Genomic DNA, 12833 nt, shown 5'->3' on the forward strand with positions numbered 1-12833 from the left:
CTGGGAGACAGACATCCACCAAATCCCAAGCACAACATCAGAACAAAAGCCAGAAGAAACATAAAATGGAAATACAAGTCCTTCATCAGCAGGGGCAAGTTCATAGGCTTATTTACAGCTCCTTTGATGCTTGACACTGTGCTATTTACATGGCTGACAATCAACACATGCTAGCTGATCTTCTGCTATGCCTAAAGGGCTCATGTAAAAGACTCTACCCATTATGAGTAGCAAGCAATAAAATGAGACCCTCTCAATTCTGGATTTCCTTCATATTCTGCCAAGAAATTATGAATGACTTTAGCCTGATCTCTAGTTTCCCTGCACATGTGGTGGAAAACAAGGCTACTTGAAGTTTCATGCTGCTTCCTACAGAATGTTTAGTGATGAAAAAGGGGCATTAGTAGCAAATGCTCCTTTCTCTTGTTACAGGGACTCAGGGACCCTGCCGCCTTTGTCAATTGTCAACATGTGCCTTGCCCCGCCTCTGTGGGTCAGTGTGATTTCCCTACTCTCTAGGACACTCTGAATGTTTCTTCACAACCATGTACGCAATCCTCTGCCTCTACTGGAGGAAGGGTGGGAATCCAAAGGAGACGGTCGGTTAATGTATTCCTGGGGAAAATGACAAAGAACCTGAAAATGATGAGATGACGACCCAGGGATCAATGTTGCTATCTTTCCCAAAGATGACTAAGATTTGGCTCTAAAGTGTTTTAGTAAAATAATGTTTCTAACAGGTTTTATAAAGCTGCTCGTTAGCTTGTTGATGTCAGTGATTCAGAAAAGCAGGATTGAATTTCTCTCTGTTTTAGAGAAAACCATTTTACAAGCTTCTGTGACTTTTTCTTGTATGTTTGCTCACAAATTACTGCAGTTTTTCATCATGATCGTTGTAAAAATAAAATTACGATTTTTTAATGCTAAAAAAAATTAGAGAAACCTCTGTCCTTGCTGTGGTCTTTGCTGTCCCTGACATAAGGACTTAGAATGCATTTGGACATCCATTTTTATCTTTTTTCCTAATTCTTCCTCCCCTTCCTTCCTTCCTTCCTTCCTTCCTTCCTTCCTTCCTTCCTTCCTTCCTTCCTTCCTTCTTCTCTCCTCTCTTTCCTTCCTTCTTTTTTCCTCTATCTTCCTCTCTTCCTTCCTTCCTTCCTTTTTTTTTTTTTTTCTACATAAAGTTATTGAATCTGGAGTGCACCAAGAGTGAAGGGAAAGCATGAAGGTAAAGTCAGGCTTAAACAACCCACGGGAAATACAGACCGCAAAGACAGCTTAACACCCTGGACTGAGCAGAGTCACACAGCAAAAAATGCACCGTTCCACCACCAAACTACATCTTGGCCAACACAAGTAAGAGCTGAAGCAGGAAGATAGGTCAACAAACAAGGCTGAATGTCATTATCCTTACGAGTTGTCACTGAAATAGGTCCTGTCCTGTTGAAGTCTTCCACCAAATCTGTGTTTGCATCTGCAGTAGGCTGAAGCGTTGTACTATGACTGGAGTCCACATCTGAAGGAATTAAATCAGTGTTATTGCTTTATTCCCTAACCCATGGCCTAAGGGTCATTTATGCTGTACAGTCAAGCTAGTTTTATATTTGAAACTGGTAAGAGGAAAGAAAGCACATACTGATTCATATCTCCAGAATGGGGATGAATTGTTATTTCTAGAATGTCATGAGAAGTAACCAGCTTTCACTTGAGGAATGAGTTGTCTGAAAACCATGATTTTTGTTTGTTTTTGCTGAATCTAGAAAGATGCTACATGAGCACATGACAGGACTCCCAAACCTTGCAGAGGCAGAAGCATAACCCACATGTGACTAGTCCCATTCCATGCACATGGCCTTTTTTAGACGCACAGAATCACTGCTCACTTAGTAGACAAAATAACTTTTTAGATAACCTTTTTCCCTCATTTAGTCCTTTTCTGTCTCACAAAATGAGCATGTAGATAAAAATATAAAATCATTATACAATACTACCTAGGCAGAGGCTACAGGAAGTACACAGGGGCAAGAAATAAGAAGCAGTGTATGTCACTGAGCGCTTCTTCCCAGAAGCTCAAATATGAGGTGTCTTTGGAGTTTATTCTCTTTAGAGATGATGGTGCAGAACCTTCACTGAAGTGTTTGAAATCCTATTTTTAATAGTTATTACAGGTCTATTCTGCTGAAATAACAAGTCCTGAGTGAAACAGAGGCCAAACAATCCATAAACACCACCAGTGTTGCCGGAGGCCTGATTTAGTCAATCCACCCACACTGTTGCCTCTGGAGAAAGAGAATTGGTTCCAAATGGCTCTGGAAGAAAGTGCTGAAATAATGGGTACCCGAATCTGCACTGAAGCCTTCACAATCTAGAAGAAGAGATCATCAAGATCTCTGTAGGAAAGAAAAAAAGGGATGACCAACTCTACTATTTCAGATTTCAAAGCAGAAAGGCCAACTAACTCAAATCAGAATTCCAGAAAACGTCCTGTGGATGGGCTCCAGCCACTCTTGTTCATTTTCCTTTTTATACCTAGAATCCCCCAAGAGGTAGCATGCCATTCTTCAGTTGAAGCCAACTTACTGTCCTTGACATGCTCATCATATAAGAGGATCCCTTTCTCTTCCTTAGTTTGAAGACCCTTTACTTTATTCTGAGGATCTTCTATTGCCTTTTTTCCCCTATTGTATGTCATCAGAGCCCACGGGAGACACATTGCATTAAAATGTGTGCTGGGTCTGAGTGAGACACTTCAGGAACTCAACACAATGGCCCAACCTGGATGGTCATTCAACTCAACTTAGCTTATGACAAATGAACTCCCCCAATCTGACATAGTTATGCCTTAGCTTTTCTTCTTTCATGGCCCTCCTTATGTGAATCTCTTAAAAAAAAAAAAAAAAAACTTACATGATATTATTCTTCTTTATGGCTGAATAATATTCCATTGTGTATATATACCATAGTTGCTTTATCCATTCATTTGTTGAAAGGCATCTAGGTTGGTTCTACAATCTAGCTATTGTGAATTGAGCAGCTATAAACATTGATATGGCTGTGTTACTGTAGTATGCTAATTTTAATTCCTTTGGGTATAAACTGAGGAGTGCCAGTCATGAAGAAGAATAATATTATGGCATTTGCAGATAAATGGAAGGAACTGAAGAATGTCATGCTAAGTGAATTAAATCAATCCCGAAAAACCAAAGGTCAAATGTTTTCCCTGATAAGTGGATGATGATATATAATGGGGGTGGGGGGTGGGGATGAGAGAAGAATGAAGGAACTTTAGATTACGTAGAGGGAAATGAGCAGGGTTATGAAAGATGGTGGAATGAGACAGTCATCATTACCCTATGTACATGTATGATTACACGAATGGTATGAATCTACATCATGCACAACCATAGAAATGAAATGATGTACCCCATTTGTGTACAATGAATCAAAAATGCAGTCCATAAAAAAATTAAAGAAAAACTTCTACTTCCTTTCCCTGATTACCCAAGTTTTTTTCATTTTTCAAAAACCAGATCCAATCTGTCTTCCTCTAATGCTCTCTGGATGGTGTAGGATGCTCTGAATTTCTTTAGCATTTATTGTTGGCAATATTGATTTCACAACTCTTACTTACTGCTTCACATTGCTAGATCTATTTTGATGCTAAATGTTTTATTTGGCCAGCTAATTTTGTTTCTTAAAGAGCAAGGGCTATAAATTATACATCCTGGGTCTTCATAATGCCTTGCACATTAGCAGATATTTAATACACATTGTACTTTAAGAGAGATTTGGATAACTAACACTGGGCTAAACAAGAGTGTTCTAAAGAAACAAAAGTATAGAAATTATTCAATTCTTTTTGGAGACAACTTTGTCATTATTCAATACCAAGAGACGTAGCTGTTGTTTTCTTGGAATGCATTTCAATAAATTTGGATTATGCATTTGCCTGGTAATTTACACTCAAATAATATGTTGAATTCCATGACTGAAAAGTCACATCTCCATATTGGTTATTTTGCTATATCCCCTTTTTGGAATGTTACATTTCTCTGATAAGGACAATTTGTTAAAAAATTAACCTGAGTAATTCTATTCACATATATAGTAAGAAGCGTGGATTATTCAACTTATTAACTACGGATAAAAGAGGGGCGCTACATGCTACCAATTCTTGAAGTTTCTCCCAAACAAGCTGTCACCTGTTATGATGAAGAAAAATCCCCTGTAAGCATACAAGTTGGTCGAATAAATTCATGATCTTCTACTCTTTCAGAACAATAACTAGTGTCTTTTTCTCTCTTTTTGACTTGCTCATAGGTAAATAAGAAAGAAGGGTATTTAAGAAGACAGGAATTCCATCTCATTTAAAATTCGTTCACCCATTAAATTCATGACCATTCACTGAAGGCCAAGAATAGTCTAAATCCCAAATCACTGGATACCAAATTATCTCTAAAAGTGACAAGAATAATCAGGTTTTCTGAGCCTTTTAGTTACTTCTCTGGGATAACTCCTCACCAACTCTTTGGAACCTCTGTGATTTCTCTGCCAAAGACAAGTTATTTCTCAGAGTCTACAATGGAAATAGTCACTTAATCCATAATCTTGTTCTTTTGAAAACCTTGTGCTTAGAAGTAAATGGAATAAAAATCTTGGACTACCCCCTTCACATGGGAAAAGACTTTCACTTCCACAGTCTATAAATAATCATTCTGTAACCCTCCTGCAAAATTCTTTATTCTAATCTCAGGACTTCATATTTGGGCGAATATGCTTATCTCTTCTACCGAGAAAATTGAGTTCTGAAGAAACTTTAAGTTGCTAAGGAAAGTAGATTGGTCTAAAACCAAGGACACATTACCAGGAGAAATAACCATATGATTTAAAAACATAATATATTCAAAGGTTCAGAGGCTATTACCCATCATTCTTTCTGTCTGATGACCTCGTCCCATTGGATGTGAGATTGGGTCAAAGAAATCAGTCCAGAAATTGTCCTCTTGACTCTGTGTTGTCATTCTTTCATCTGGATGGCCGTCATGGGCTGAGGCTGCTGTGACAATGCAGTTCAAGCAATTGTCAAAGTGTTAATTGACATTTGGCCAGGGACACACTGATATTTTTCAAAAGATTCTCTGGACAAAACAATGAAACTATCTTTCCAGTACCCAGGACAAAGAAATTTCATAGACAGAATGTTTTAGCAGGTTTGGGTTCATTCATGCACATTTTCTTGGCAACTGGCATGTGAACTGGAGGACACAAAGCATTAACAACTTCTGCAGTGGACAGAGGATGGGAAGAGGAAGAAGCAGTTCTTGATCCCTGCTGTTGCAATCTCCTTAAGGGGAAAGTACAAGTGCCCAAGTGCATGATGTCATGTGGAGAAAACCACATTCCAGCAAAATGCATAACAGACTGACAGTGGTTTAGAGAAGGAATCAGACAGATAACAGATTGCCATGGGATAAACATGAGAGTAAATGCCATTCATCACCAAAGCATGAATGAAATCATTAGAAACATTACCTTCTAACAATGGGACTCATGGCACAAATGACATATAGCAATGTGGCTCATGCCTCTGCTTCATTCTGCACCAATGGAGAAGTATAGATAGAAAAGCTCACAACAGTATCTCCCCAGCAACAACCATACCACATAGCCAGCCACTGAATCCATTGCTCTACAAGGAATTCATTCAAAAGTTGCCATGCACTGGAATGATATTATGCATTATATTCTATATTGCAAATGGAAACATGGAAATATTCCCAACTGATAGCAAGTAAGAATGTGAAATTCACATTCTTTGCAAAGCAGGGTGTATCTCAAACCTTAAGTCATGCAGACCAAAGAATCATGCATACGAGCTTGCAGAACCAAGTGATCGGGCATCACTTAGAGAGATGAGACTTGAGTCCGATTTCTACAATCCCACAATTCAAGAATAGAGGATGTGGCTTGGTTATAAATAAGAGGGAAAAAAAATGGTACACTCAAGGAGAAATCACCAAACAGATATGAACAAAAGACCAAATGATGTCAACCAGGTGTCCTTTTTCTCATAATGTCTGGATCTACTTCTTTATACTCTAGGGTTCTAACAACATTCTTTCTCAGAAGCCTAGTGTTTCACACACCCATACTGTAAAGATGGGACTGCATCAGATTTCTTTACAAAAGGGAGTATTTTATAAGCTCAGTGTCTCTGTTATAATCTCACTAAGGGATGCCCAAAGTTAGATCTGAAAGTGACATTCTTGGGGACATATTCCCCATGTTTCCTTTGTGCGCTTGTAGTTATTCCTGCTAAGGTGATTTTTAGGAGCAGTTAGGGTTTGCCTCTGTGTTCACTGCAACATGAAATCTAACATGACAATTCCTTCATTATTCTTTTGTTTAGTGTCCTTAGTGCTCAATATTTAACTCAAAAGGAAGTTCCCACCCAAGTCTGCTTATTAAACCATCCATTACCAGTTGTCCCTGCTGTTGAATGAGAGTCTTCTTTGGGTGTTTGGTGATATCCCCCATGCCATCCATTCCCCAACCACTGTTCTCTCTGGGTAGTTGCTTCTTCTGTTGTACTACTAGAAGTTGCCCAAGCTGTGAGAAGAATGTCAATCGTGAGCCATCATTGTCCAGTTTCCTCATCAATAGCTCTTATACTGTAAGGGCATAGACTCATGAGGAGAGAAGGAAGAAGATGAAGACAAGAAGCAGATAGGCCACTAATATTCAGAAAGGAATATTAGAAATGAAATGGTCCAGTGCCTTAATTTCTCAGATGAAAAAAACTGGGGTCCAAATAAATTTTAATTTGCTCAAAATTATGTGGCTGGATCAGTGCAAAGTTTGGACCAGACCATAGCCTGTGAATTCCCAGTGCTATTCTTACCTTACTGTAGTGGGTGGCCTCACATATCCTAAGAGAACTGTTCAAAGAATAAACTCTTTGCTGACTTTGGAGGCAGAAATATATTGAATAACAACTTATGATATGAATGAAACAGGACAGCTCAAATGGGTCACATCCCCTATGGCACACTTGACAGAAATGTACCAGCCATGGCCTTATCCATCATGAAAGCTATTGGAATGACTGGGAGTCACAACACTGACCTATAAGTCATGTGGCAACGTCCTCAAACCACCACCTTCTGACATTAGGTGCATCATCAATTCCAAGTCTCTTAAGCAGTGTTCTGCGTCAGTACAGACTGTTTGGAATAACCTCTAAGACATACTGCTAGTGCCCAAAGGGGACTAAAGAGATTTCTATCTCTCCATTCCTTTTTCTTTCTTTTTTTTTTAAGAAGTTATTTTTTTAATTAAAATATTTTTTTCATTTTTACTGACACATTTTGATTCATTGTACACAAATGGGGTACAACTTTTCATTTCTATGGTTGTACACAATGTAGATTACTCAGCCATAAAGAAGAATAAAATTATGGCATTTGCTAGTAAGTGGATGAAGTTGGAAAATATCATGCTAAGTGAAAAAGGCCAAGTCCATTTCTTTTTCTGTCAGAACTCTTCATTGTTAACACCACTCACAATCATTATGCATATAGCAAATATATTGGGCTAAGGAATCAGATGTGAGGCCTGTTGGACATATTGAGTGAACTGTGTCCTAAATTTTTCTTTGGTTGTCTTGGATCCCTCAAACTAGTGATTCCCAAAAGTTCCTTTGGCTTCTAAGTCACTGTTTCTTACATTTCTCCTTAAGGGATATTCAAGGCTGTTGAGAGTGGTAGTTGAACCACAGTTTTAAAAATGCTACAAACTGTTATCTCAAACAAAAGCCTACTTTATTCCAAATAAGGTAGACGTCTCTCAGAGTTACAAATCTGAAAGAAGAGAACATATTTTTTACTTTTTCTATTTTCGTCCTATTTTTATAGTCAGATGGTGAGACCGGAGATTTCTTTTAGAAAACCTGAGGGGTTTGTGCACAAAGAGTAACGACAGTAAGAGCATCAAAGCCTTCCCCAAGTTCCCCTGGATTTGAAAACAGAAAAAGAGCAGTTGTAGAATTCAAATGTAGACCATGCATATTACTGACTTTCCTCCAAGAGTTCAAGGAATGCCATTCTACAACAGAGCAAGGAAGAGAATATGAAAAAGAAACTGGATTTATCACAGATCTTCACAGAAAAGAAGTATTCCAAAGATCCTGCTATTTGTCAACCTTTCCTTCCAGATCCTCCACGAAGCACTCAAAGAATACCATCTTCCCCATACATTTCCATAAACACACACAAATCGCCCAAATGGAAAATCTAAGAATCTTTAACACAAAGCTGTATCTCATATAGTTTTTAAACATTTTGGTCTTTTGAGCAACCTGACAAGTTAGCATTTCTCTTCCAGTTTCTAAAAATCGTATGCATATTTGGCCCTTTTTCAGGCTCTGCAGAGAAAATGACTGTTCATTTTCAGAGATAGAGAGTGTGGCCAATGTCTAAACTAGGTCTTCCTTAGTCCCTGGAATGTCTTCTCTAACCCATGTACACCAGAGTTGCCAACCGCCATCCTTCTTACTTGCGCTTGTTGAATGTGGGGCCTCCTCTTCATCCTGATGCTCATGGTGAATGAGGGGAGGCTGTGGTTTCTGGGTCCGGTTTTCTCCTTGAGCACTGGGGTCATTTTTTTCTACATCTGTTATGATGATGATTATACATGCTGTGATTTTTTTTATCAACCAACTTTTAATGGTTTTCTTCTTCCACTTAAGTACATGCCATCTAATGGTTCAATGTCTGAACACTACTTCTGAGCATCTACTCTCAATAAATTTGAATGATTTCACTAATATGTCCCAAAAGAAAATGAACGGGCAGGAAATTTCTTCATGATTACTTGTTATTCCACCATAAACACTTTGTCAGAGACCATGCCATAAACCATTCAAATGTTTTCATTTTATCATAAAGCCACATAAACTATCTTGTGCCCAGACGGTATAACTGATAAATGACTCTTAAGTGGAATGGCGCATCCTCATGAAAGTTCACTAAGAATCTGCGAGGTGACATTAAATAAATTTTCCACTGTGTCCTAATGGTTGATCTTTGCAGCATCATAGACTTTGAAGAAAAAAATATCTTTAGTTAATTACATATAACCCATTACCAGTCATTGTGGTTGTCTGAAGTGGTGCTTCTGGATTTGAATGGCTTGGCCTCCACTGAGTCCAGTCCTGGTTCTGTTTTGTGTGGTCAGAAACCCGTGCGGTGGTTGAAACTGTGATAACGATGATTGAAGCAATTAGGAAAAAGTTATTTCTTGATCCTTCACAACTTGTACTGCATATTTATCCCTTCTTAGTCTACACAACCAGTCATCTATACCAGGTTGTATAGATGGTTGCGCGGAAACAGAGGAAAAGAAGACAGTGCCTTCAGTTTGATTCGCCATATTGTGAAGCATCTCAATGTCCTTTGCATTCTGTCATAGAATACCTTGTGGTTCAGAACATGAGATCTTCTGAAGAAAGCAGCCAAAGAAGAACAGCTTTGAATACACCAGCCCTCCACCAAGGATCACTAGAGATGACAGAGTTTTGCCCATCCATGCAGACTTGTAGTGGCCCTCTGCCTTTGAAAGCCCAAGGAATCGGTATCGCAGGCATGTGTGCTACCTATAGCTCCTTACACTGAAGAAACAGGTGACTGAAAATTATACCACAATGATCATTATTTGTTAGTAATTTTGCTGGAGAAACAAACACCCTGAGCAGCCAGAGCTTTTCTGTAGATGGTTCTGAGAAAGAACATCTACCTAGAATAGCAATATGGTTTAACTATGTAATTCTGAATGTTTATCAGACACCCATGATAACTCTCATCAAATACAAAATATATTATAAGCAAGCCATTCCTAGCCAATGAAAGAAAAACGAGATGCATACAATCAATAGAAAAAAATCCAGAAGTAATCCATCACCATCAGAAAAGTACACCCCTTAAAAAAAGAGACATATACATCTACCAGTTCCCTGATACGATCATAATAAAAATATTAGGGCTAGAACAGCAAACATTTAACAGAAGGAACATGACAAAATTAGAGCCAATGTCTTTCATGGAAAGGTTATTTGCAAATCCATGTTCTTGCAAACTCTTTTTGATACCCAAATAACACAAAACTGCCTCAAAAATTAAGAAAATAATGTCTAGAATCATTAAACACATTCTCAATAAGCATGAAAAATGGTATTTATCTTTCCTCTCCAAAAGAAAAAGGGTATCCCGCTGAATCATGGGCATAAACACTCAGCAGAAAAGTGAACTGAAATTGAAAAATATGCCATAGAGATGAAGAAATAGTAAAGGAAGTTTTCCCTGGACCCTGATCATACAGTTTATTTGCAGGTTGATCTTTTGGGGTCATCACCCAAGGGAGTTTGGTTTCTCAAGTATCAATACCATATCTTTACAGATGAACCTACCCTAGACTGGGCCACATCCTTAACCCAGGAGACAGTATAATCATAAAGCACCAGTAATTTAGGTTATTTGGTTTTCTTTCTGAAGTTATTAAACAGAGTACAGATTAAGCTCTGCAGAGATGTCCGGTCTAAGGAATAAATACTTTAAAGTTGGAAAATAAAGAATAGAGTTCATTTTGAGAATTTGTGGTATCAACGTTGCTTTCCAGTTCTACGTTATTCTTTAAGGTCCCCTCCTCCCTGGGTGCTGTTCCTTTGGAGATGAAACTCTCAGGTTTCAACCAGACAGACAGATATTCAGTGACCTGGGAAAGGACATGTAACACCCCAAAAGCCTTCTTGCTAAGGAAAAGCAGAGCTGTGATAGAGGCATTTTGAAGATTTGTCCAGAAAAATCTTAGGTCATTACAGGTTTATGTGGGAAACTCAGTCATCTAGCAAAATATTTGACCAAACTTGGTATATTTTAATTTTTAAAGGATATTTTTTTCAACTCAATTTTCATCTCTTAGTTCTCAAAAAAGTTTTATAATGCTCACAAATGTGGATACTATTAAGCAGTTTCAATATTTGCCTTTAATAATTATCACTGCCTTGTTTAAGTGGAGCTGATATTTACCCTTCCTTTCAATCTATTTTAATTACACTGGTGCTTAGCCTGTTTGTTAAAATTCTTTGATTTCAACCAGATTTGGATTAAGACAGTTCTTGAGTTCTCACTCCCATCTTTTAAGGCTTTCTAGGATCTTCTAAAATCCTTCAATTCAGGGTCATTGATAATTTTTAACTAATACCCTCTTAATCACACTGTGCAAGTCTACTGTGCCAACAATCCATGAACTTGAAAGTAAGGGTTTTTTCCATCTTTGGGCTCCTAGCACCCAGCAGGGTAGGTACACAGTGTTATTTGTTGTGATGTTTTCATATGCCATTCTCTGACAAACCTTGGTAAATCAAAGAGAAACTATAGCAGCAGACCTCACCAATAAACAAAATAGGAAGAACATAAGGCGTCTGGAATTTTATAAAATATTTTACCCACTTCTCCTTCAAATATGTTTTGGTTGTCATTCAAAAAAAAAATCTTATCTTATTTCTTCCTCCACAATCATATAGGGATACAACTAATGTATCACACCATTTTTCACATTGATTGTTTTCCAAGAGAAATACTATTAGGCAACACTTAGGTTAATTAGTAAACCTTGCATAAGTGGTTCTACCATAACTGATCATTCTTACTGGTGCTGGAGATAAAGTCTTCATCATCATCAATGCCTGATCCAGAAAAACTGACGTGTTTGTCTCTTTCATCTTCACTTTCTTCATTTGGCTCCCAGCCTGTTGAGATGGCATTTGAATCCGTACCTGTTATGGTGACTTGCGTTAGTAGTTGAGCTGGATTCCAAGTAACCCATTTGATAGAGGAAGAAATTCAGGCATGGAAAGTATAATGGATTTCTCAATATTTCAAGAAGAAAGGGAGAGGGTTCTTATAGACTTGCATCTGAATCTCATATACAGGTCTCAAAGCAATTGCTATGACCTTTACAATAGAACCTTCGCTATAAGGAAGCTGAGAGAATAAATTTGGACACAGTACCACCAAAGAAGTAAAAACAACAACAAAAAGATAATCCAAACTCCCCTGTACTTTCAGATGCAGTTCTTATTAATTCATAATTCACATTCTTTAAAAGCTAGAGTTCCAAGAAAAGAGTGAAAAGTTTTCACATATATGCCTATTTGCTTTATGTAGACAACTTCAGGAAAACCTTGAAATCTAGCCCCATGTCAATCATTTCTAAAATGTTAGAGCTGCATTCATTATTTTCTAATTTATTTTTTTAAATCTTCAGCATCAGATCACTGTAGCTCTAAATGCAAATGCAAGTAATGCTGTAATTCCCAACAGTACTTTTTTCAGAGAGAGAGTAAAAAGACAATTAACAGAGAAATAATCCCTGGCATTTATCAGTCAACCAGAAAAGATGATGAAAGTGAACTCCAGTCTAGTTTCTTAGAATTTTTCCTTCGTTTCTTTTGGAATCAATCTTAGAAAAGGAGATTGAAACTTTCAGCTTCTCAGTGGTTACTTCAGAAGATATGTTTTTACTGAAAAGAGGTTTTCTACATTCTGAATGAGGTTCAGGCTGTCTTATGGAATGACCATTTGCTTTGCATACTATTAGTGTCCATCCCAAGAATAAGTCAATTGATGGAGATTTTCTATAGTTTCCTATCTCAGCTATGTTATTTCATTTTCTCATAAAATTTGCAAACTTTTTATGATTTCAATAATTTTGGAGTATGCAAGAGCATTCTTTCAAAGCTAAAATTTTGTTCGAGTCTCAAGATAGACCTGTCCCTT

At 37.7% G+C, this 12833-nt stretch overlaps 1 protein-coding gene across 3 annotated transcripts in view; it reads right to left on the bottom strand.

The window, feature by feature from the left end:
* Positions 1 to 12833, bottom strand: part of CD44 (CD44 molecule (IN blood group)) — an 83745-nt gene that overhangs the window by 19480 nt on the left and 51432 nt on the right. For 2 of the 3 annotated variants that reach the window (XM_079102057.1, XM_079102056.1), the window contains 6 exons: positions 11705 to 11830; positions 9145 to 9255; positions 8554 to 8670; positions 6481 to 6609; positions 4925 to 5056; positions 1415 to 1516 (listed from right to left, as the gene is read on the bottom strand). The exons of the other annotated variant lie outside the window; for it this stretch is intronic. In XM_079102057.1, coding sequence (XP_078958183.1) covers positions 1415 to 1516; positions 4925 to 5056; positions 6481 to 6609; positions 8554 to 8670; positions 9145 to 9255; positions 11705 to 11830 — 717 coding nt within the window. The remainder of the gene's footprint in view (positions 1 to 1414; positions 1517 to 4924; positions 5057 to 6480; positions 6610 to 8553; positions 8671 to 9144; positions 9256 to 11704; positions 11831 to 12833) is intronic. 3 annotated transcript variants of the gene reach the window in all.

Source organism: Sciurus vulgaris (assembly GCF_902686455.1).
Source record: "Sciurus vulgaris genome assembly, chromosome: 11".
Lineage (NCBI taxonomy): Eukaryota > Metazoa > Chordata > Mammalia > Rodentia > Sciuridae > Sciurus > Sciurus vulgaris.